The 27,250-nt window shown below is 35.7% G+C and overlaps 1 protein-coding gene across 1 annotated transcript in view; it reads right to left on the minus strand.

Moving 5' to 3' along the window:
- The window catches only part of LOC149580621 (calcium-transporting ATPase 10, plasma membrane-type-like), a 44,585-nt gene extending 18,318 nt beyond the window's left edge, over nucleotides 1-26,267 (minus strand). The window contains exons 1-4 of the mRNA XM_089792469.1: nucleotides 25,465-26,267; nucleotides 21,037-21,091; nucleotides 18,988-20,942; nucleotides 18,750-18,908 (exon numbers count right to left, since the gene is read on the minus strand). Of these exons, the coding sequence (XP_089648595.1) occupies nucleotides 18,750-18,908; nucleotides 18,988-20,942; nucleotides 21,037-21,091; nucleotides 25,465-25,641 (2,346 nt within the window). The 5' untranslated portion in view covers nucleotides 25,642-26,267. The remainder of the gene's footprint in view (nucleotides 1-18,749; nucleotides 18,909-18,987; nucleotides 20,943-21,036; nucleotides 21,092-25,464) is intronic.
- Nucleotides 26,268-27,250: the final 983 nt, after the last annotated feature.

Consider the following 27,250-nt stretch of genomic DNA (forward strand, 5'->3'; position numbering starts at 1 on the left):
ACATACTCCTTTATCCACTCAGTGAAGCATAACTGGTTGGGTTCAAAGAAAGCAAAGGACTTGGTATTTATTCACAACAACTGGCGCCTCCTATCAGCAAGGATCCAAGATATAAGAAGGGACCAAAGAAGTTGTGAGATGTACTACCTGAGACTTCTGACTTGGATATGACTGTCCAAGATATATCTAGAATTGCCTTGCTAGATGTTGAGGAGGACGAGGACGAGGATGTGGCTACATCTGGGGCTAGTGGAACCAGTTTGGATTCCAATGATGAGGAAAATGTCAATGATATAGATGAGGATGAAGCCATTGATCCCTCATATTTTGATGACCCATTTGACCCTTGAAGGGCATTTGTATCTTTGACAAACTATGTTTAAACATTTGTCATTGACTCATTGAGTCATTTATGATTTATCACCATGTTTCACAGTTTCAAACTTTATTAAGTCATAATTTATTATCTATCAATCTGATGAAGTAGTCTATGCTTTGAAATTCCATTTTGCATTTTAGTAATTCAATGTATGATTTTATTTACAACATTAGCATAGATTAATGAGTGAGTATTTAATATTTATCTTTGACATTTGGCATTGATCAATAATCAAGTAACATTGATATATTCATACGACGGAATGACTTAGTTTTACTTTTACAACTATGTGAGTTTTTATTATTTTTTGCATATATATATACTCACAAACCCACCCACGAACTCAAATGGGGAAAAAAAAAATTGCCTGAACCCACGAACCCGAATCCGTCCCCGAACCCAAATCGGCAACTTAGATGAAAACCCTAGAGAAAAGATCTTTAGGAGTCTTGATGTCTCATTTGAAAAAATGCAAAGCACTAGCACCTTGAGTCTTGGCAAGGGGAATTCCCTGGATGGCAAACAGGGGAGACCACCAAATGTTATGTTGGTTCAAAGAGAGCCCATCATAGGAACTCATCACCAGACCAGCGAAGCCAAGGCTTGACAGCTTCCCAAGCTTTCCATATGCTTTTGATAACAAAAGAGCCTTGTATGAGCATGGGTTCTCACATGATGAGAAGGGTGTGAAAGCCAATCCCCTTCTGTGCAGGCCTGTTGACAGGAAACCCAAAAGAAATGCAATGCCAAACCAAAATCTTCCAAGCTTCATCTCCAATGATGGCACGAATGATCCATTTGGCACACAGAGCAAGGCCTTGCTTATGTGTGGAGAGAAGGCCAATGTAGAAACCCAAAACAACTCTAATACAAATTGTAGAAACCCAAGAATACACCTTGTGGAAGGTGGATGGACAAAATAATCTAAAACTGAAAAATACTCAATGTGCTACAACACTAATATATTTCATTAACCATTTTGTCCATGTCAATTACATTACATGATGCCTCTATTTATAGAGGTCTTAGAGAATTTTTGGAAACATTTGAATTGACCCACAGAACAAATAGACATTTCTAGAAATATCTAAATATAAATGATTTTTAGAACTTTACAAATTTAAATATTAACTTGACCTAACCCTATTCGGTAATCCAGGAATTTCTAGAATCCTCTATTATACTTTTACATTTCATTTGAGGGGAAATTACACATTCCAACACTCCCCCCTAATTTCAACCTCAAATGTTGTTGCATACAAATCTAAATTCTTTTTTTTGCATGATGCCAAAATGCTATTTTCCTATATGCATGAATAGTGTCTTCCAAGGCTACGGCCTTTAATTTGATAGCAATTGGTTGCCTAACGATTTCCTCTTTTCACAAGATCCACTGATAATTTTGCCTCATCTGTCACAAATGTCAGTGACAGGATTCACTAATAACCTTGATCAAATTCATGTCTTCTTTCAGCTACCCCTTGATAGCTTCATCTGTCACAAATGGTGACAGGGTTCTCCAAATAACCTTGCTCAAAATAAAAAATCTCTTTGCTATCACAGATGGTGACAAACAAATTCCTTCCTTCTTCAGCTATCCATTGATTAGCTACTTTTGTCAAAAAATAATGACAGGATACTCCCAATCAACTTGACTCTAATTCGTCTGTCACAAATGGTGACAGAATTTTCTTACACTGGCTCTGATACCACTTGTAGAAACCCAGAACAACTCTGATACAAATTGTAGAAACCCAAGAAGAATACACCTTGTGGAAGGTGGATGGACAAAATAAACTAAAACTGAAAAATACTCAATGTGATGTGACAATAATATATTTCATTAACAATTTTGTCCATGTCAGTCAGATTACATGATGCCTCTATTTATAGAGGTCTTAGATCATTTCTAGAAACATCTAAATTGACCGACATAGAACAAATGGACTTTTTCAGAAATATCTACACATAAATGATTTCTAGAACTTTACAAATTTAAATATTAACTTGACCTAACCCTATTCGGTAATCCAAGAATTTCTAGAATCTTCTACTATGCTTTTACATTTCATTTGAGGGGAAATTACACATTCCAACAACCAAGCCCTCCAGATTCTTTTGGGAGATAACAAAAATCCCAAGCAACTCTATGAAAGCCATGATGATCGGAACTAGAAGCCCAAAGAAAATCACGGAGCAAACGCTCTAATTTCTGATAGGAGGATTTTGATGGAGCCCAACAAGAAGAATAACAGACATGCGTTGTTGCAAGAACTTCAGAGCAAATCTGGAATTTGCCCGCAAGAGAAAGTAGTTTCGTAAGCCAATAATCCAGCTTCTTAGTAATCTTGGCAAGCACAGCATTCCACAGATCCACTGGCGATGCTTGAAAAGCAAAAAGAATGCCTAGAAAGTGGAGAATCTCCTCGTGAGTGACCCGTTTCCATTCAAATTGGTTAAGCCAAGGTGGCGCTGGCAAAAAAGACTGGCGACAACAGAGCATTTTATGCCATTGAATAGCAGAGCCAGAGGCACTTTAAGGCATTATTGATGTTTTCTTCATCCTCCAAAAGAGTGAGAAAGGAATCATCAGCAAAATGACCATTGACCAACTAGGAAGAGGATTCTAGTAAAGAAATGCCACGAACCAAACCTGAAGACACGGAGTGGGCTAGCAAATAGCCAAACCCTTTAGCAACAAGAACATAAAGCACCGGAGCTAGAGGGCAACCTTGCCTAATGGAAAGGAAAAGCCCAAAGGTGTCAAATTGGGAGTTATTGATGGTAATGCAAGCATTAGCATCTCCAAAGATCCACCGACTGCAGAAATTGGGACCAATACCAAGAGCCTGGAGCATAGCCAAAATGAAAGGCCATTCAATCCAGTCATAGGCTTTTGCAAAATCTATTTTCAAAAAAACAGCCGGCTGCTTGGACTTGCCAGTCCATTCCATACCTTCCCAGACAGCAATGATGTTGTCAAGAATATATTTGGACTTGATAAAGCCAGTTTTCTTAGGCCGCACAATTAAAGGTAGGAGGTGGCAAATTTTAAGAGAAATTACCTTAACAGTAATCTTATATGACACATTCAGAAGGGTAATGAGCTGCCAACTACAAATATCCTCAGGATCTCCAGCTTTAGGTATGAATTTACTGTTTCCTTTGTTGATAATAGCTCCTAGGCTTTTAGAATGATAGGCTTCAAGATAAACTTTGTGCAGATCGGGACCAATATACTCCCAGAGGTGTTTGTCAAATTCACAAGGAAACCCATCACACCCGGCAAACTTATCATCTGCCATGGAGAAAACCACCACTTTAAGGTCTCGGAGTGCAAGAAGTTGCTCAGACAAGAATTTTGGCAAAGGGTTGTTCCAAACTTCCATGTTCTAGATTCTGGGAATGACAGATTTACAAGGAAAATATCCAGTGATTACCGGAATGCTACTCTAATTCTTTGTGATGACCAATTTCACAGTGCTGTTGTTGCTGTCATATTATTCAATATGAAAAGTTATTCAACTTTAGGATCAGTTAACTAATAATTCAGAATCAACTGTTATGAGAACAATCTTTATTTGCATATATAATTAATTCTCTGCTTGCTATGTCGATGGTAACTAGGTTCAACAAGTTTACTGGGTTTAACAACGTGAATGTTTTGGTAAAATTCAGAATTTCTAACAGATTTGTTAAGTCTCAAACACAAATTATGAAAATAAATAAAATGAGTTAAAAATATTTCAATGCCCAATGTTCAGTGTATTTCAAATTTTTCCCAGTGTCCGTGACTGAGTAGCAAGGGGAAACAACTGCAGCAGCAAAGCCTCATGGGTTTGTATACCACCTGAGAACCGTTAGGCGGAGCTCCTCACAATAGTATGGCCATAATAAAGTGAGCCCACATTTTCATATGGGGACAAGGAACAAGGAACCCTTTTTAGCTCCCAAAAAACAGAGCTGTGGGCCTGTAAGACTCCATCTACCCAGCCAAAAAATGCATTTAAATTTTTGAATAGCTTCATCGTACAATATTTAAAGAGTGGCACTAACTCTGGTGCCTCCATAGTCTAGGCCATGGAACCACAAGGATTTATAATGACAATTGGTGCCTTCTGATCCAAGGCATCTACACTACCAATATTCACTATTTCCATCATGAAAAATAATAAATGACTGGTTTTAAAGCATGGGGGCTGGAAAACAGAAAAGCATGACAAAAATAAGAGTTGATTTCATGGCCAATGAGCTGACCTGGCGTTGCCCTGATTGGTCCAATAGGTTCAAAGTTCAAACCTCTTAATAAAATATGAGGTTCTGAAAAATCCTTTAAGGTTCATCCAAGAATTGACTATGGTTAAATTGAGTGATTAAAATTTAAGATGAAGCTTTCATGGAACCAAAATGATAAAATTAGAAAGTCTCCAAAAAGGGTTTAACAATTTCACTGCTTTTCTTTTTGGCCGAACAGCAAGAGAAGCTCCAAAAAATGGAGTTTTCAATGTTGCTCATAGATGTACAACAATACAACCTGATGTTGCTGTTTTTCATTTGTATAAAAAATCTGAACTATTCAGTTACTCCGTGCAACCTAATATCACATGTAACCAACCAGTACCATGACATGTACAAAGGGAATGGATAATGATGGATAATAATGTAGAGCATATCAAAAAAGAGAGATTACATATAAGAATTATAGGCAATATATCAATTCACATGATTCTTTGTGGTATTCATAGTGACATAGGTACATATACTTGTCAATCAAGAAAACATCATTTCCTATCCACAAGGTCACAATCAACAAGGCATGCTGTTGTCCTCCATTCTGTCATCACAAAATAGAGGTAACGGTACAAAACTTTTTCAACTAAGTTTCGCATATATTTGAGATAATTCACTATGTAATCGGTTAACATTGATCAACCAATCATTCCCAATTCATATAGTGAATCGTTTTACTGAAGGCTTTCGTCAAGTCCATTTCATTAGCCTATACTTGATTTTTGAAGCCTTCAAAGTCCTTATTTGTGTTTTCCAGTGTTTGTTTAGTTTGCTTTAGACCTATGTTCCCCCAAGTTTCCGGTACGGGGATGGCGGGGGACAGCGGGACAGGTTTCCGAGACGGCAAATTTTTTTGGCGATTTTGGGCACGGGGGGGGATGCCAAACAGGGACGGCTATATATATATATATTTTAAAATATACATTGAAATTTGCAAATATACATGTCACTCATATGAGCATGTCATTTAAACATTATAGAACCATAACATACAACATTTGAATGCCATCTAGGAAATAATATCCAATTTTAGTACCCAATTGTCAAAATGCATATCAATATCAGTGAACACTAAACAATGAACATTAACAATTGTCAAAATCATAATGTCATAATGATAAACATTATAACTCTGAAAATCAAAATCAAAATATGCCCAAAGCTATACACCCAAAGGGTAGAGGGCTGACATAAAGTAATAAGTATCAATGTATCATAATCATGTTCATGTTCAACATAAAAAACAAAACATAGAAAAATGAAGCAGCCTACTGCTCCTATTCTGCCTCTACTACTTTTTAGAGCATTTGGAGGGGTGAGGCCAACCTGGCCGACCAAGTTGGAGGCTTAAAAATATTTTTTTATGTTAAAATATTTTAATTTTATGCAAACAAAAAAGGGGGACAGCCAGCCGTCCCCCTTTTTTCCCTTTGCCGTCCCCAAGTTTCCGAGACGTCCCCTACATTTTTTCACTTTTTGGAGACGGCTGGGAGACGTCCCCTACCCGTCCACCCGTCCCTGGGACGTCCCTATCCCCGAAACGCCGGGTTTTAGGCCAGGTACGCGTCCCCGGGGAACATAGCTTTAGACTATTTTGTTTCATTCAATCTCTTGCTTTCAATATTCCCTTCGATTCGATATATCTTAGGGCTTAATCGAACTTATTAGTCAAAACATATGACCATTTAAGTGCCCAAAAAGTGGACTCTCCACGCTCAATCGCATATTTAAAATATGGATGTTATATTCTAATGCTGAGTTTCACTTTTTGAAAAATATAACTTAAAATTACTGTATGTTATGTTTTTAAGTTCTTTTATCACTTTTGATTTTGCGCTTACATGATTTAAGTGACTATAGTGCACTTTATGTTATATTTTCACATTGAGTTGTTTTTTAATTTTTCAGGTAAGGGACTATAATGCACTATATAGTCTAATTTAATGTTTTGTTTAAAACATCTAAGTAACAATGTTGCTTTTAAATAAATATTTACACAATATGTAAACTAATATAGTGCAAATATTCTATTTGACCCATTTTAAGTGATATTTACTCAATAATCACTTAGACATGTGCTAAATTGGAAGTTTTAGTTGTGCAACTCAATAACATGTCATTTTTGAAATGTGTCACATGCAAATGCATCTAGAGAATGTGCTTTTCTTCTTGCATGCAAATGCGTCTCTAAAGTCCAATTTTGGCTTGTCCAACCCAAATGCATGAGAAGTCAAAGCATATGTTAAAACATGCAATCACACCTAGAGAGTGTGATTTGCACTTGAAGCCAAAAATAACATATGTAAGTGCACTCCAAGAGTGCGATTTTGCACTTGAAGAGAAAGATCGACTAAGGCAAATGAAAAAGCAAGTCATTTTAAATATGCAAAAGGCTTCCAAGAGTCTGATTTACATGAAAGACCCTTTTACATACAAAATGTCACATGCATTTGCACTCCTAGAGTTCGATTTACACCAAAGCATGCCATTTCCATGTTATTTTAAATATGTAATGCCCTCCCAAGAGTCTGATTTGCATGAAAAGTGCCTTCTATATTTTGGGTGTTACATGTAATGGCTCCTCAAGAGTGAGATTAGCACTTGAAACTCAAATACATGCACATTTTAAACATGTGTTTGCATTCTAAGGGTCCGATTGTTCTCTCCAAGCAAAAATGTTTGAGTTTGAGGAAGAAATAATACATATAAATACATCCATAGAGTGCAATTTGGCATTTCGATGCATGCAAACACCATTCAAACGGTGTTTTTTCTCATTACATTCCCACACATTACGTGTAAAGGAAGCAAAAGGGCATGTTTTTCTCCAAAAACGCCCAAACACATCTATTTTTGCCAATGCATTTGCATTTGAAGTCCACATTTTTTACTATTTTAAGCGAAAATGACTCATGTAAATGCATTTTTAGGGCAACATTTTTCTCCAAAAACACTCAAGGACATTTATTTTGCCAAAATGTTTTGCAAGTAAAGGATATTGAAGACCACGTTTTGGCATCTACACTAAAAAACATCCATGCATTTGACCTTGGAGATCACGATTTGCAACTTTGCCTTTGTCAAAGGCTCTTAGTTGTTGCATGCATTTGCAAATGGAGGGCCCAATTTTGGAGAAGACTTTTTCATCTGAACTTCTCTTTCCTTCATTTTTGGCTCATTGTGCCCCAAGTAGAAGGTTTCAACTTTGTTTGTATTTCTTACTTGTTTTGCTACAATATTGCATCCTTTGGCTTGTTTTTGTCCATTTGTTTGAATGCAGCCCATGTCTTTTGCGTTATATTTTTAAATCAGTTTGATATCCTCTCATTTGCAAACGTAAAAACTCTTCCAAACTCCAAAAACAAAAAAAATTAAATGTAAAGGGATATCTTGAAGTTTGTCATGTCTGAGTCAATAGCAAGAGGTATGTTTTTGCTTTGTTCTTAGTTTTTCTTGTTTGTTTGTTGCTTGTTTTGATTTCTTTTTTGAAGAAAGTTGTGGATTCCCATCCAAGAATGCAAGTATATATAAATGTTTTCACCTTCCATGCCAATCCATACTTCATCCATTCTCCAACACATGCTATTACATCCTCCGAACCTGATTGCGTGTTTTACATCATGTAAAATGAGGAGTTTTTACCACATGCAATGACATCTAGAGAACCCAATTTGAGTGAAACTCACATTTTAAAATGTCAAAACTCTCATTTTTCACATATCCATATGCTTCCAACTTGCATTCTTGGTCACCCAAAGAAAAAGCCTCATTTTGCCCACATGCAATCCACCATCTTAAATCCGATTATGGCCATTTTTGCTCAAAATACATGTTTCGTTCATTTCCAGCCATCAAAGGTGCTCAATAAGTATCTAATCCATATTTCGAACACCCACCCCTCATGGATCCATCATTGTAACTCAAATCCCAAAATATTTTCATGGAACCAATCTCATTGGAAGATGTTTTCATCTTCATGTTGCGGCGCATTCTTCAAGATATGTCAGAATTTCTTCAAAAAACAAAGACATCCTGTCAAGAAGGCGTACTTCAAATCAAAAGAAGCAGCATTCATGTGGTCTCCACTTTCCCAATGCCGGCCCTAGAACCTAAGTTTGTGTGGGAATGTGCCAAAGCACTTTAGAGAGAGAGAGAAATCAATTGAAGATGTTGATGGGAAAGTTGTTTCGGGTTTACATCCGGACATCATTGAGAAGGTTTTCAAAGTGTCAGAAACCCTCGAATGTACAAATCTGACAGAGAATAATTCACTACTGTGGAATGAGGAAAAGCTTGATTACATCGAGTTTTCAATTAATAATTGGTAAATCATCAAAGAGAGTGCAGTAGCACGGAATACAAGGACTTCCAATCCAGTGATCATCCATGTTTTCATTACCAAATACAAACGGTTGATAATCTACAAGATGGATTCATTCAGAATCAACTTCATTATATTTTTCAAGTTTTTTCAACTTTGTAGTTGCAAAAGATGAATTGCATGTAATTCAATTGCATGTCCTCATGACATGTAACCCAATAATTCTTCTCACCGAGTTTTACCAGGTCAAGGTGGTTGAGTTGCTCCCACTTTTTCCTCCTTTCTCTCACTCCTTTCCCTATATAAGGAGTGCCCCCCTCATTGTAAAAATCATCTTTTATTGTATGCAAGAAAGCTCTGATAAAGTTGTGCTAAATCATAACTTTGATTGTGTAGTACTATTTTGAAGAAAAGTGAATACAAAGAAACAATTGGGGCTGAAACTTTGATTGAGAGTAAATGTGATAGTGCAAATTGGAAGTTTTGACTATATTTTTTATCTATTATCTTTGATTCATGTTATTGTTGTATGTTTAAATAATTGAGCATAACGAGTTGAGAAACAATTGGAGCTGAAGCTTTGACTGGGAGTGGTTGTGATGATACATAGACTAGAAGCTTTGATTGTAGCTTGTATTGTCATCTCAATTCACAAAAATAGTTAGAATTCCCTACTTTTGAAAGCCTTTGCGCCCCAATGGTAGAGGTTATTCTTATAGAATAGATTAAAACATGGCTTAGAGCCGAATTGGTACGCTTTCAACTAACCTTTGAGTTGGTGTTTGGTATCAATATCACCATTTACAGCTATTGGATAGAAGTGTAGTTAGAGATTTCATCTTGCCCATTACTTGCTATGCAAGTAAGTGGATACTTTCCTGAAAGATAAGAGGAAAGACTGTCTATAACAGCCCTTTCACAATATCTCAACTTTTTGCTTACCTTGAGTTGATCCAAAAAACAATGAGAAGGGGTAGCCTTCCCTTAAAAGTAGGAGAGACTTTGTCTCATATGATGTGGCTGGTCTACCCATTTTGCAATTGGATTTTAACAAAACTGTCGGTTGCAAAATATCCACCCAACATGTCCAACAAACTATTGACAAGGACCCTATTGGTACTACAAGCAGAATAAATGTACATCCAAAATCATCCTCAACCAAAATTCATTCCACAAGAACTTTCAGACACAAAATTTGACCAAAACCAATAATGCTCCATTCCAACAGAAACTTTCCCAAAATTAACATGTGTTTTACATGGCATTTCTTCTCAAACCACAAACATAGCAAAAGACAAAAACTAAAGACTAGAGTCAGCAAAATGGTTCTTGATATAGCTAGGATTATTTGACCTGACACCTTAGTTACATTGTTGTGGATAAGTAGCACAAAATGGTGTTTTTTATTTCTCTACCTCACTGGTGAAGACTTGATCCTTTTCGCTTTTGATTGCAACTAGAAGCAGTGCAAAGGTTAGATCCCCTACCGGGAGAGGAAAGATGCCACTTTCTTCTACTATTTTTTTTCTAATATTTCAACTCACAAAATGATCCAGATACCAGGAGGACCAGGGGACACGCCAATCTTAGCAAAAGATGGGTTAATAGATATGCTGCAAAAAATAATAAACAAATAAAAAGAGAGGGGAAGACATATCATATCATATCATTGCATCAATGTATCATATAACACTTTTATAACCTGAATGTACTTAGGTACATGGTTGTAACTTGTACCTAATTGCCAAACTATAGACACAATAAAAACATTGGTTGAATTCCAAACACAAATCAGACAGCAGTGGCTGTTGAAGTAGTTAGAGGACTGAAACAATATAAAAAAATAACATTTCATCACACTAGGTGCTCAAATATGTTGTTATTATACTGCCACAGTGGCTAAGGATCATACAATGAAAGCACAGAAACGTATCATTTAGCCTGTAAATTTATTTTATACAGTATCTGGTTGTGGGCACAAAAATGTCATTATGGTGAGAAAAGTTACTTCTTTTAACCTAATGCCCAGAGTGACTAGAAGAAGAGAATATACCATCCTACAAAATACAAACGCACACTTTAGAGTTCCCTTTACAAAGCCGTTAATGTAGAGCATAGTTGCAGTTCTTGCGAAAAACTCAGTGAGTTGTGAAAAACTGAGTTTTAGTTTTTCACAACAGCAAGTAAACTTGACAAAAAACTTGCCAAGTTTTTGGCAAGTTTTCCCAAAAAAAACTCTGTGAATCCTGACTTAAAAAATTGGCTGCACTCAGAAAAAAGAGCTGCAACAGTAAAAAGTTCAATTCATTTGCATTTTATTTGCTGTCTTTTGCTACTCAAGAAAAAAAACAGCTTCCCAAGCTTCTCTAAGGTCATTTGCAGCATTTTTAGTTGATTTGAAATAGATTTCGAAGAAAAAAAGGATTCCCAGGTTAATCTTTTGATATTTTCCTATGTTTTTTTAGAACATTTTATTACTTTTTTGTTGCATCTAGGTATATAGAAAATCAATAATGGCCTTTCCTAAGTAAATTGCTTTAGAATCCAATGAACAAGATTTAACACCCCTTTTAACAAATTTTTACTGATTTTTTAACTACTTTCACAAGAATCTCAACTTCAAATGTTAACACCTCTTTTTGTTTTTTTCAAGTTTCAACTATATCTAAATTTATTTAACAAATTTAGTTTGCCTGCTAAAAAATTTCATTAGAATATTAACTTGCGGTTTCAGTTTGTGTGTGTCAGTTTATTTATAGTGGCAAATAAAGAATGTTTTACAACTGCTTCAACTTCAAGGTCTACCTCAGTAGATGCATGCCCTGGGCATGTAGGCACCCGTCCTAAAGGTGCTGGAGATAAGGCTTGTAAATATGTTTTTAAAGGACCGCAACCTAAGTCGGTAATTTTCCTTAAATGTGGAAAACAATTTCATGGAGACATTACCTGCCTCAAATACCACCTTGCAAGCATCACAAAGCAAGATGCTTTGGGTTGTACGGCCACAAAGGAAATTAAAAGAGAAATTTATGCCTTAATTGCATTTGTAGAAGAAAATAATTGCAAAGGGCAAGAGCAAAACTAGACATAAGAACGTCCATAGAAGAATCTCATGGTGCTCCAATCAACCTTGTAGCAGTAGCACTTCAGGGCATACTGGGCTCTCTTTGGGGCCCATGTATCTGCAAATCCACCACCTCATTGGTCATTACTTCAGCTACTTCTAGTACAGCACCATCACCAATACCGCAATCTATAGGTTGATTATTTTGTGCACAAAATCCTAGCACACAACCATCATTGAAGGCAACTAAGTGGAATAAGGAGGTGCATAAGCGTACAAACATGGCATGTGTTGATTTTTGGTACTTCAATAACATCCCTTTCAATGTGTCAAACAATCCTTTTAGCTTAATTTGATTACCACATTGACAGTTTTGGAAAAAGGCCTCAAGGCACCTTCTTATGAAGACTTGTGTGGGAGGTTAGCCCAAAAAAAAATTATTTTTTAATGTTTACTTTTAATAAGTAGGAGAAAACTTTTAAAAGTAATGTTCTACTTTCAGTTTTGACAACTTATATTGAGTTTTAAATTTAGACTAAATTTATGATTTTTTATTTTATTTATAATATTAGTATTTTTATTGAATTTAAATTGTTAATCAAAGTTGTGTACTTAATTTCACTTTCTACTTGTACGATGCTCACAAATGCAATTGATAGGGCAAGAAAAGTGGTGGAAGTGTAGAGAAAGGAATTGAAAAAATATGGTTGCATTGTTCTTTTTAATGGTTGGACAAATGGTAAAAACTACACTATCATTAATTTTTTGGTTGCTTGCAAGAATAATGTGTTCTTGAAATTAGCGGATGCCTCCAACAAGGTGAGAACTATTGAAACTTCAGCATTAATGTTGAAGCGAATAAACATGGAATTGGGGGTTAAAATTTGTGCAAATAATATCTGATAATGTAGTATGTGTCAGTGGGTGACATCCTCCAAGAGAAACTCAGTACACTATTTTGGACACCTTGTGTAGCACATGTCCTTGACCTTCTTTTGGGAAAAATGGGCAAATTAGATTGGGTAACAACAGTAATAGAGAATACAAGAAGGATCACAAAATACATCTACAATCACCCTTGAGTTCTTCTGTTAATGAGAGCACACAACCAAGGAAAAGAGTTGGTAAGATCAAGCATCAAGAGGTTTGTAGTAGTTCTCTTAACATTGCAAACAATGTAACACTAGTACTGGTGTACATCGGGACAGTAGGATGTCGACACGAGCTTCCAAGACGTGAGGAAAATGGGCCTCATTTTCGAGATAGCGGGGGATGGCCAAGGGATGGCAGCAAGGGGAGTATAGGGCAGGGAGGGGTGCTATATAGTATACATATAAAATTTAAAATGCTAGTTATGAAATCATGTTTTAGAACATACCAAATTAAAATACTTGAACATAGCAAAATTGCAACATGAACTAGAACTATCGAACATTCAACATAGTAACATATTCCATACCCAATAGTGTTACATCCCAAATTTTGACCTAATTTAGTTTATTATAGCCATTGAATTGAATGGATTTTATTTCATAATCATGTGAAAAGGGTAGTTAAATATATCCATTGTATTCATTATTTGTTTAACTGTTTAATGATGATGGTCGTTATCCATTATTTATCATATGATGATGATAGTAGTTAGCAGTTGCTTGGTTTCAGGATTATGATTAATAATTAAATTCCTTGTTAATATCTACGTTAAGTGTTATTATGGATTTATCATGGAACTTGTTATTATCATGGAAAATGTTGCACAGGTGATTGCAGAAGAAGATGAAAGGGAGAAGCATTGTGAAACAGGATCAACGAAATGGGGTACTATCTTAGTCCACTTATCTGGTCGACAAGTATGACCTCTAACTATCATGGAAAGGAACTAGCGACTTGTATAGCAAGGTACAATCATTTGAACACACGAGCTATTAAGATAAACATTTAAAACATTAATAATTTTAACTTAATTAAAACATACCTTTATCGGACTATGGTTGACATTTTCGTCATTTCATTGTAACACATATTTATGTACGTGCACATAGATATAGAAATAAAGGTGACACCATTATATCATTTTTATACAAGATTCTATCTAATACGTACATTTAAATGCATGTACAAGAAGATAAAATAATCTTCCAATAAAGCATGTATTTATATATACATAAGATACAACCTTGGATAAAACATACAATATGATGTCATCTTATAAATACATCTACGTGCAAGTAGATAAATATATTACAAATTATCTTAGATTTATAACCTTCAAATTCTTTTCCATAATTATTCAATTCTTTACTTGAAACCAAAATGCACACTTGGCATATTATATCGGCATCTAAAAAGACAAAACATTGCTTTAAGAGTTACGGCTTCTTGGAAGCCTTTGAGTAATCGAATGCCCCTACATATATTGGAAACCGAGAGAAGTCGGATATGTATTTTGCCTCCTCACGATTTTAATCCTGCATTTCTTTCCACAGCTTTGCTCTTTTTTTCTACACCCTTGTTGAAGGCAGAAATTGAACACATTCTAATATTGCATACAGATTGTTTTTCTGAGGAAGTCGGCTATTAAACATCAAGCCAAGGCTCACGTTTCTGTATTACATTAGACCAAGTTAAGTGGTCACTTCTTTTCTAAGTGATACATCTTCATTCTTTTATTTTTGCATTATAAATTATAGCAGAAGGAAGTACGTCCATGAGAAGTCTCCACTGTAACATACAAGAGACTAATCTTTCCATATTGAGTAAAGACAAATTGTCATGTTAAATCCAAAAATCTTTCTTTTATTGCAAAAGTCAGAACCAAATTGTACTTTTGCAAGTCTTAAGATTGTTTCCTCAAGCCATAAAAGCTGAGATATACAGAATATGTAATTAATCATACACTAGTTGAGGATCAGCAGATTGAGTTGGTTTACTCTAAAATTTAAACACCTAGGACTCACCCGCTAAATGGCCAAGGAAGAGGGGAAGAGGTGATGAAGAAATCTGCAATAACATGGAAACAAAATCAGAAATGATATAACAATAATATATTATTTTAAAAAGGGAAATCATTTAATAGCTCATGCATTTTCATACTTATTGTTCTCCTGTTGTCAAATCGAGCCTGATTGGGTAATAGAACCCATCCAAAAACCTTGGCCAAGGTCGTTAAAGGGCATGTTTGCCTTCATAAGATCACTTGATGTCAGTAGAGTCAGTTATTCAGACACGTCCGTCCATAATTGTGCGAACATTCTAAACACTAGAAATGCTTAGGTGGCTGGACTAGTGATACCTCAGGCCCGATCTTGAGGGAGGGAGGGCCTTTCTTTTCAAAAGATTGTGTGGGGATGGATATGGTCCGAGGTTGAGAGGTTAAGCCTAAGTCAATGCTTCTCCTCTTACCGAAAGCTGAGGCTTGCAAAATTAGTTAAAGAGTCGTCAGTTGCTTCTTGTATGTTTCTTCTTTCCATTCCTAATATGCATTTATATTCCTCTTGTAATTGATCATGTATTTAATTTACTAATTGCAAGGGAAGATAGGAAATCATTATTTCAATTACTTCAATTAATCGTTATTTCAGTTACTTCAGTTAATCGTTATTTCAGTTACTTCAGTTAATCGTTATTTCAGTTACTTTAGTTAATTGTTATTTCAGTTACTTCAGTTAAACGTTATCTCAATTACTTCATTTAATCGTTATTCCAGTTATTTCCGGTTGAATCGTTATCTCAGTTAATCATTAGTAGTTAAATCAATTAATGTCTCATGAAAAGGATTTAAGATGTTTTGTTTTGAAAGTTGATTGAAGTAAACTCTTTCATTTCTATGTGAAACCAGATATTAGTTCTTCTTTATTTTGTTATGAAAATCTGTTTGTTACAAATAGTAACATTCAAAAATCAAAATTAAGATATAAATTCAAGTACCCATCCCAATAGCGGCATGGTTGCAGAATGGCGGAGGTGGAAGTACTTAGGTACTCAAGTACCCGGTGCGGGGATGTCTCGGGGACAGGTACTCCGAGGTTTGGGAGGGGAGTGTGAGTCCCTGTATTACACTAGTTGCAAACCATTCTTGGTTCATTAGTGTCTTTAAACAAATGTTTGTGAGTCAAGTATGGCTAGAGTCAAGTCATTCGCAGAAGCTTGAAGAGGAAGGTGTTGCATGCATAGTCTTTGACAATCTGTTTGAACAAAGAGCTACAAAGATTATGAAGGTGACTTCAAAACTTGAACATTTAATTATTATTTTTAATTCAAGCTTTTTGTTTTTAATTTGAAACTTCAATGATTAATCTTTTTGTGTTTTCCAGTTGTAGATGTCTGGGCCCTTGATTAAAGTTCTCCACTTAGTAAAGGGGGATTAAACCCAATAGAGCATCATTATGAGACCATGGCCAAGGTCAAAGAGTCTATCAAAAATTACTGCAAGGAGGAATCCTCAAATTTGATCCCATGTGGAAAATTATTGATAGGATGTGGAAAAATCAGTTTGGCCAACCCATTCATGCAGCAAGATAGTTCCTCAACCCCCTTTTTTCTTCTTGGATTCCTACTCGGATCTCAATGGAGAGGTCATGGAGGACCTCACTATACGCATTCAAAGAATGACACCCAAGCTTGAGGTGAGAGACCTCAATGTGGCTGAATTGGAAAATTACTAAGAAGCGACCAATAAGCTATTCTCTTTAGATATGGCCATGAAAGGAAGAAACTATCAAATCCCAAGTATAATATTTGGAGTCTTTCACATGTATCTTACAAGCTGCGAATTTCAAATTTACAAATTAAAAATTAAAATTATTGATAATTTGATCAAATGTGTTTTCACTTTGCTTTATAACTCTTCAATATTTTATTTTAGAGACGTTTGGTGGTGAAATTGAGGTGGAAAATTCCAAATCTCCAAAAATTTCCCCTTCAAATCTTATGTCAGCCTCAGCCTTGTAGTTCATCCAATTGTGAGAGCAACTATAGTTTTTTCAAAGCCATCCATGTGAAGAAAAGAAATAAGTTAGCTCAGAAACGTCTCAATTGTTAGTTTTTTGGGATCACTGCATATGTACTAAGCACCGCCATAATATTTAGTATGTGTTTTACAAATGGCAGCGACCTCTTATTTAAATTGAGAATAGGCCATGAAGAGGCATGTCCCATGAATGGAACATGTCTATTCGTTAATTTGATAATTAATATAATAAACATTTAATAAATCCAATTGATAAAACATTTCATACAACTTTGACATCCCTGGCTTATTGTTCAATTACTATTCTTCAATCTTTTCTATCCTTCCTTACATTTGCAACTAGGCTCTGATACCATGTTAGTTTTCTGAGATCGCTGCAAATGTACTAAGAACTGCCATAATATTTAGTATGTGTTTTCCAAATGGCAGTGACCTCAGAATAACAATAAACTTACATATAGAAATTATATCTCATATATAATTATATATAGGTTTATCCGATAGAAGCTACCAAACATCAACATCTACAATCGTCAATTGCGCACAAGAAAGGTAGAGGAAACACCAACTAATCCAATTGAATTCAATGATAAATTCTTACAATGATTGAACATCACAAGAACAGCCTTCATTGTTTACAAAGGATGACATCTATAATTTGGAGAGGCAAGCTATGGAGAGGATGAATTCGGATTCACACAGGGATGACGTCGAGGAGGGTGACGTTGTTGAGGATGAGGAGTCATTGCCAGTGCCAACAACATCTACATCCAAGATGGAGGTCGAACTACAACCAGTTGTGTTGAGCAAGGCACAGCCATAGCAGACTCCTAGGACTAGACCCTCCAATTCTACCTCTCCCCTAGTTTTTACTAGAGCTAGGAAGAGGAAGATGTAAACTACTTTGACAATGTATTTCCTTTTTGTTTTACAAAAAACAGTTTACTATTTTAGTTTATTAGCTTCAGACTATCAAGCTACTAGCCATTAGCATTCCACATGAGGATACCATTTTCTACCCAATTTGCATTTTAATCAATTTGATATATCTAGACTCATCTTGTTTATTTTGTGTACTTGTTTACTGACTCGTCGGATCCATATGCTCATTGAATTTTGAGCAAAAAACAATTCTAATTAAATTTTATCAACTTTTAAAGTTACCAAGTCTTTTGTTGAGTTTTTGCAGAGTTTTTATTGTTTTTTTTCTTCAGGGCCTTGGAGAGTTTTTGCTTTTGCCGAATTTTCCAACTATGGTCTCACCATCTATTTTTCATTATGGATACAAATTAGCATAACATGTACTTCAAACTTTCAAATATCAGTAAAAGCAATTTGGGTTTTACATTGAGAAACAGACCACTAAAATTATTGCATAGTACAATACCTTGGTTCTACAGGATATCGGTCCCTTGATTTAACTTTCAATACATGACGGTCATCAATTTCAGGACAAGGATAGATTAAACTAAGTTCTAACAACTATTTTCTTTCTGAAGCAAATATGGCTGTCCACAAAATCAAGTTTACAATGAAAAAAAATCAAGAACAGAAGCACCTCAGTGATTAAAAATGAAAAACTAGGAGCAAAGCACTTGCAACAGTTGCATTTTCTTTATTTGCTATTAAAGTAATTATGAAAGACATGCCAACATGTTTCTAGATACATTCAATCACTAATATAGGCATATTAACGAAATGCACAAATAACCCAAAATTTTCGAACCTCAGTGCCTGCAATGCCCATGGCAAGCCCTATATCAGCTTCATGCAAAGCTGGTGCATCATTTGTACCATCACCAGTAACTGCAACAACTTCACCAAGCATTGTACGCAGGTGTTTCACCAAAGTGTGCTTGTCTAATGGAGATGATCTAGCCATAACCTGCAATAAATTGATTCATTGCTTTTCAAATTATTCATTTCAATATGCTGCAGTAAAAGCAACTTCAAGAACCTGTTACCTGAATTTTTGGAATTAACGTTCTCATCTCCTCTAAGCTCTTTTCACGAAAATCAGAACCTTCAATTGCCAAACCATCATCAGTCAAAATGCCACACTCTCTGGCAATTGCCTTTGCTGTGTTAATATTATCTCCAGTAACCATTCGTACGGTGATCCCAGCAGCTTTACAGATTTGAACAGCTTCCTTGACACCAGGACGAACTGGATCTTTGATACCAACAATAGCTATAAATGTATAACCATGTCCTGGAAGAGGATTCTGGGGGTTGAAATTATCTCCCACATCCATGTAAGCAAGGCACAGTGTTCGTAAAGCCTCACAAGCAAAACCCTCAATAACATTCATCAGACAGTTCATAGTTGATTCATCAAGTGGAACAGCTTGGCCAGTTGAATCTAGAACCTTGTCACACATATTCAAGATAATTTCTGCAGCACCCTTACAGTGACATTGATATTTTCCCCCAGGAAGCTCTAGCAGAACAGCCATTGTTTTTCTCTGAGAATTGAATGGTTCAACTTTGATAATTGTAGATTCCTTGCGCAATGCACCAAAATCTCCACCCAACAATAAGCTGAATTCCAAAAGGGCAGCCTCCGTTGGTGAACCTATGCATTCCCGTCTTCCATCCCTGTCAATGACAACCTCACCACTTGTATTTTGGAATATTGACTGCATTAGCATTTTCGAAACATGCTCAGATGTTTCCTTTCTAACTTTTTTAGCCTGCTCAGCATTTTGAATTTCCTTGACATCGCCACAAATAAATAGCTTAACAACAGTCATATGATTTGTTGTTAAAGTTCCAGTTTTATCACTACAAATGCATGTTGAAGATCCCATTGTCTCACATGCTGCAAGATGACGCACCAGTGATCGATCGTGCATCATCTTTTTCATGGCAAAAGCAAGGCTTAAGGTTACTGCCAAAGGCAGTCCCTCTGGTACTGCAACCACAACAATTGTGACAGCTATTGCAAAGAATTCTAAGATCTCAATAAAGTCGTCTCCAGACCAGCTTGCATATTGCCCACTGATAATCTTCCTGTCAACTAATCCCTTTGTCAGCACCAAGAATGTAATAATGGCAAAAAATAATCCAATCTTTCCAATAATTGTTGCTACACCATTAAGCTTGACCTGAAGTGGTGTCTCATCTTCACCACCTTCACTCAGGGTTGCCATCAATTTACCCCATCCAGTTCTCATGCCAACTGTTGTCACCAACATCTTGCCAGAACCATCTTGGACCTTTGTTCCTGATAAGAAAAATGGCTTGTCTTTGTTCACGGTTACAGGTTCACTCTCACCTGTTAGGCTTGACTCATTTATTAGCAATGAAAAGCCAGATACAAATAGCCCATCTGCTGGCACTTGGTCGCCAATTGATAAATGTACTAAATCCCCAACAACGAGGTCATATATTGAAATTTTCTGTCTATAGCCATTTCGTGTAACCTGTATTGAGATCTTCTTCTTCTCTCTATCTAGATCCTTGAACTGCAAAGATTGTCGATAATCACTGATTGCAGTTACAAATACGACTAGAACAATGCTGAGAACAATGCCAAGACCATCATAGGCTCCTTTAGGCCATCCCTCTGTAGAAATTCCAACGCCCAAAGACACTGCTGCACAGACTGCAAGAATCATAAGAGTTGTGTCTTGTAATGCCTCCCATACATATACCCAAAATCCTCGAAGTGGTTTCTCAACAAACCTGTTGACACCATATAGATTCTGTCTGTGCTTCAGGCTTTCTTTGTCAGCATTAATTCCATCATTAACTGATGTAGAAAGCTTATTAGAAATCCCTTCAACTCCACCATGGACTCTTAACTTTTTTAGATTATGGTCTTCTACGATGGATGCTAACTCATCAGCAGAGACGCCAAAACCACATGCTTTGAACTCCTCTGGCACTTCATAATCAGTGGGACCCGAAAGGCCAGCTTTCCAATCATAAGAAAAACTATATGAAATCAGCAAGTACTCCATATGAAAGATGAATTGTGTGGACATGTCATAAATTGATAACAGACTTACCATCAATAAACTGAAGTGCAGCCTTTGAAACTAAAAGAGCCACCTTTATCTTCTCCTGTTACAAACAAAATGATATCAAAGAGAAATCACTCTCTTATATATTTAAATTTTATCCTCATGATTAATTCATAATTGAATTTTCTAAAGCATTGCATTTTTACATAAAAATATCAGGCATGTTGTTTATCAATAGCTAAACATAAAAGCCAAAAAGGGAATGAAATAACAATATTTTTAACAGAACAGTTCCTTTGAGAATATTCTGGATTCCATTCAAAGAAATCCATGCAAATATGAATGATTTTATTTTGCTGCAAAAGGTACAATCCTTAAACATTTGGAAATTGTCCACAAATCAACAGAGAACTAATGTACAATTTTTATTTTGCTGCAAAAAGATTGATCAAAAAGTCGAATTATTAATGCAAAATTGCAAATAACAAAATTATCAAGCGAGAAGCTGTATCATTCATCTATTTTCAAACATAAATGGAACATATCTTCAATATTTAGCTAGATAGGCCAAGCTGAGATGTTCTCTATCAGTAAGAACAGCAAGCTAGAAATATTCTACCAAACATTTTATGAAACCCAATGCAACTTTTTATGCTTTTACAGTTACAATCTAAATTCTCCACTATCATAATTCTGAATGAAGACATATCAGTCTTCCTTTTTGGTTAATGAAAAAAAGATAAGGACACATGACTGGAAAAATATCATTTACTCACTCAAAGTCATGACAGCCATTTATACGTGTACTTTGTAAAAAAGATAAAGACTATCTTTATCTACTTCTTAATTACGGCATGCTATAGTCAACAGAAAATACAAAGTAGTGCTATTTTTGGGAGGGGATCAATCCACTCAACTTGGGGCATTGATTGCCCAACATAAATTTTAGTTTTTTATGTGCTATGCATCTTTTCAAGACAAAATGTTAAAAGATTATTACTACTAGCTTTGATGTTCTGCCTATCTTCTTTGTAACTGTGAATCAATCAGATAAACTTGCAGAACCAAGGACTCTTGGCACCTTACATAAACAATACAAGGTATTTTGCATGTGTAAAGACAAATCACTGAAAACTTGAGGGTATTTTGCATGCAATGAACCTTTCGGCAAACAAATCAGTATTAAAAATAACTCCAGATTCATGTCCCAGCATGTTCCCATATGATCTTAATAAACATGGCGATGAAAAGATGACACCATCACTTAAAGATAAAGAACCTCCACACTGATCAACTGCAACCAAACCTGTACCCATTGTTGAAAGATACAGCATTAACTGTGCCATTGTGTTATGTTAACGGACAGCCACAGATGATAGGCTTAAAGTTCAATATTATGTCTACAGATGCGGCCTAGGAAATATATCATTAATCAATCACTTTATATTTGTTCTTCAGAGGTTACATGGAGTTAGTTACGAATTTTGAATGAACCCACAGCAATACAATACCAAAAATGTGATACCAATAACTGAAATTGAAACTCTACGGATTCTCATGAGGTTTGCTTGCTGCTGGCTCTGTAAATGCTATCTTCAGTTTTCCACTCCCCTTTTGTAGATGAAATTTTAGGCCTTAAAATACTTTGCAAAACTGCCTAAGGTCAGGAGTCCCCCAAATGAAAGAAACATCCCAAAAAGCCGCAGCCCTAGAAGATGGGCATTAATCAATCACTTTATATTTATTCTTCAGAGGTTACATGGAGTTAGTTATGAATTTTGAATGAACCCACATCAAGACAATACCAAAAATGTGATACCGATAACTGAAATTGAAACTCTACAGATTCTCATGAGGTTTGCTTGCTGCTGGCTCTGTAAATGCTATGTTCAGTTTTCCACTCCCCTTTTGTAGATGAATTTTAGGCCTTAAAATACCTTGCAAAACTGCCTAAGGTCAGGAGTCCCCCAAATGAAAGAAACATCCCAAAAAGCCACAGCCCTAGAAGATGGGCATTAAACTCCATTAAATATAAAAACCCTTCAACTAGTACACAACAGGGCATCTCCATGTCTGTCAGGTGTAGCCTCTCCCTAGAATGCACCTAAAATTGCAGTTAAAGATGTCCAGCTATACTTATAAAGGATAGAGGAATTTTTTTCTCTGATCTGCAGCCATCCTTTGCCTTTAATGGTGAACTAGTTCATGATGTGCTAGCACATGGGGAAAGACTTCTATAAGTAAAGAGATGCTCATTAACAATAGTACCATCACTCCTGTTAGATGAAATGTCCTACAGTGGGAGAGGGGTAGGTGAAGTAGTGTGTCGAGCAAGGATTTCTTGGGCCATAGTGGTGCTTAGAAGTTTGAGGGTTAAAGTTACCCCAAGAGTTTAGAATCTGTGGGGATATGGACATCAAGCACTAGGGGTGAAAAGAGAAAATAAATTAGGGGCCAAGAAGGCAAGGAAGAATAAAGGACCAAAACTACAAAAGAGCCTAGTATCAAGAGTGAAGAAGTTGCAAGTAGAGAAAGATAATGGGGAGTGGGTCAATTTAAGGAATGAGGCTATTGGAACTAGGTTCCAAGTCCCTATCATCTCGAAGGTCCGAGTATAAAGGAGTTACAAATTCTGGGAGGAAAGAGATGACAATGATCAGGGCACTAGGGCAAACAACCATCTTGGAACTAGGTTCCAAGTCCTGATTGCACACAATGTTCCACACCTAGTGGGGAAGGAAAGGCACGAAGTGTAGAGAGGATGCAAGGAGTAGAATATCACGAGGACGGGATTTGGTGCCAAGGTCCACCCACAAGCCCATTGTCCTATGAGGAGAAAGGTAATGCAGGGAGAGGGCAAGGGGAAGTATGGGAGATAGGGAGAGAGGGGCAATCAATGTGTATCTTGAGCCTTGGTCATGATTTTGAGGAGTTCATGAACCTAGTAACTTCTTGAAATGTTGTCTTCATCAACAACATTGTGCATTGTTGAGCCTTATTGATGAATTCAAGGATGTTGGACTTGCTAATCTCTTGTCTTCAATTTTTCTTTTTTACATTTTGGCCATCTTCAGGGAACTTGACACCTTTCGAATTCTGTTGGAAGGTTCAGAGAATCGTGGACCTACCAACATCATCTCTTCCTTGTCTTCATTTTCTTCATAGTGGATCTTCCACGTACCATATTGGAGGTTCAACAAGTCATGAACCTACAAATCCATCGACTTTCTGAACACATTCTATCTTCTGTTGACATTTTTGGGAGTTCACAGTCTTGCCGACATTTCAAATTTAATCAATGGCTTCTTTCTATATCATGGAATTGGGCCCTTTTGGAACCTTGACAACTAGTTCGAGAACTTGTGAACTTGCCAACCTTTCAAGTTTGGCTGTTTCTTGTCAGTATTTTGGTGAGTTTGCAAATTTGAGGATTCTGCAACATACTAATCTCTAACACTTTACGTTGTTGGGGCTTTAAAGGGTTTGCAAACTACAACATCCCGACAACAAGAATTTGCACACTTGTGCTTGACCATTTCTACTTGTGGAACAGATGACAGGAACTAGGCGAGGGCTTAAACAAATTTTGAGATTTTATCAAATTGGGGCCAAATGCACATATGGGAACAGAGCACAAAAGGAGAATGAGACACATTAGATAGGGCTGCTAACAGGAGGTCCAATCCAATTATCCAGCTCTAAAACGATGACAAGTGCTGTCTTACATCTTTGTAACTTTCACAGTGGACAACGTTCTTGCACAATAATCCCAGAAACACACAAACAGAGATTCTACCTCCTTGCTTCTTTTCCCTAATTATATATTTCATAAATAAGGGCAGTCTTAACGTGCATGCCCACTGGTTCCATTTGTTTCTGTTCTTTTTATAGTTCCTGCACAGCAATCGTTTTAAGTGGTTTCGTATTAGGCTACAAGTTCATGCTGCTTTTTAGACAAAGGTGCGTGATCCAGAAAAAGTTGTAACAGTGTTCACCGTATCTATGATAACTTTATCAAAATGTACTCGAGATTATAATTGCATTTCCTTCCAGCTACTCATCGGAAACATTTATATCATTGGTATTCGTAGGTTATAAGTCTCTAACTGTTTGGGTGTATTTCCAGTATTGAAACTTGATATTTCGTTTTCGCTTTTGAATGAGTGAGAATCAGGAAAACATTCAGCTACTAGAGTTCTAACCAAAAAATTAAAATGGATGCGGTGCTCGCTTCTGACCAAATTAGTAATATGGATATTTTATTTGTTTCCTGCTGAATGTAAATATTTTTGTTATCATAAACCTTCTTGTTATATTGTGTTATGTTTGAAATAATCTAAATATTTTAGGCATCCTCAAATGGTAATCTACAATATTTGTTTGATCCAGATCAGATACTAACAAATGCACAAACCGATATAAATCAAAACACACAAGAACGAGGAGATAAGAGTAAGATGAGAGGTTACTCACGTGATTTGTCTTTTTCATAGCCTCTGCTTCGGATCTCTTTGACAGATTCGCAGTGAAGCGAAATCTTCTTTTTGGGTTTTTCACTACTGAACATAACTTCCTCCATCTTCTCAGAGCCTCTTCGGACGAATTTTTGGGCTTCACTCCACCAAAGTTTTCATTCAGATAGTTCTCCATCTATACGAACAAGTCAACTCTATCTGATTTGCTCTATTTATTCAGGAGGAGAGATAAGTAAAAGCAATAGTGCGCGTTTCAAGCAACGTTTTTGCGATGTGGGGATGATTTATTTCGCATAAGCTTATCACAACCTTCAGGTAAATTACACTGAATTCAGCTTGTTTTCTTTGAAATTTGTTAAAAAAGGTAAGGTTGAGAGAGTAAGAGAGTAAAATAACATTATTTACAGAGTTTTATAGTACATGTATTCTGCAAGCCATCTATTTATTGAACCTAATAACCGACCCCCAAAAAATAGCCACTGGGTTCAATTTTCTATTACTGATCTATCGTAGGGTTGTGGTTCAACGTGTTGAAGAATTCCGTCCTTAGGGAGGTTTTGCTTACTGGAACATACTCTGACAGCAAGTTTTTTAAAAGCAAATTTTTAAGCTGGAAATGTTGCCTGGTATCTTTCCTATTTCCTGTTTCCCGATTCCAGACGTTTTCTACGAACAATGGCGGAAAGCACTCTAAATTTAGTCAGCGTTATCTTGCATGAAATAGACGGATCCTTGGACCCATTTTCCTCTGTTCTTCCACAGCACATTCAAGGATGTTTCAGGTGGGTTAATGATCTTGAACATTACTGGCTTAAATATATATTTTTCTTATAAATATATTTATTTAATTAAAAATTGGAGGAATAAAAGCATGAGTTTTTTAAATTAAGTCAAATAGTGATATTGTTGTAATCTTTCATAAGAATAAATGGGTTTTGTAAACTTCCGTTTATAAAATTTTAGAACATTTAATTTGACTTTATAAAATACCGAGTCATTCAATTTGGCTAGAAATTACAATATTACAAATAGAGGTTAGTCTTATCTATTATTTGAAGTATATTCAAAAGATTTAAAGACATAAGTAATATTGATTGGTGATAAGATATTAAGAATATTAATTAGTAATATTGATTAGATATTTTCTTATCTTGGTGTCATTCAAAATGTCGTATATATAATTATCATTTATAAATCATTATTTAAGATACTAATGCGTTCAATTACAATTAAAATTATGTTCACCATATTTTCTAAACTTAACTTTTTTTCAAATTTATTTTAAAATACACAAATTGTTTTTAATTAATTGTGTGCATATTGTCACTTGGATCCATTACTTGAGGTATATTCAAAAGAGTTGTAAAGACATAAGCATTATTAATTGGTGATAAGATATTAAGGATATTAATTAGTAATATTGATCACATCTTTTCTTGTCTTTGTGTCATTTAAAATGCCTTATATACAATTGTCATTTATAAATCATAATTTAAGATACTAATGCATTCAATTAAATGACAAAGCATCAACCAAAAGACGTGTAAATTAAAATATGTTCACCAAAATTTCTAAACTTAATGTTTTCCAAATTTATTTTAAAATACACAAATTATTTTTATTAATAGTGTGCATGATGTCACCTTTGTAAAAGTCAAAACATCTACCAATAAGCAAGAATTAAAAAATATTGGATGGCTTTATTAATGTTTGTATTTTTGTTTCATTTGCATTTACAATGCTTAATAGTGACTAGTTTTGTGTCATTTCTTTTGACAATGAAA

This window comes from Cupressus sempervirens, chromosome 1 (assembly GCF_028749045.1).
Source record: "Cupressus sempervirens isolate cs-2001-9-10 chromosome 1, ASM2874904v1, whole genome shotgun sequence".
In the NCBI taxonomy this organism is placed as follows: domain Eukaryota; kingdom Viridiplantae; phylum Streptophyta; class Pinopsida; order Cupressales; family Cupressaceae; genus Cupressus; species Cupressus sempervirens.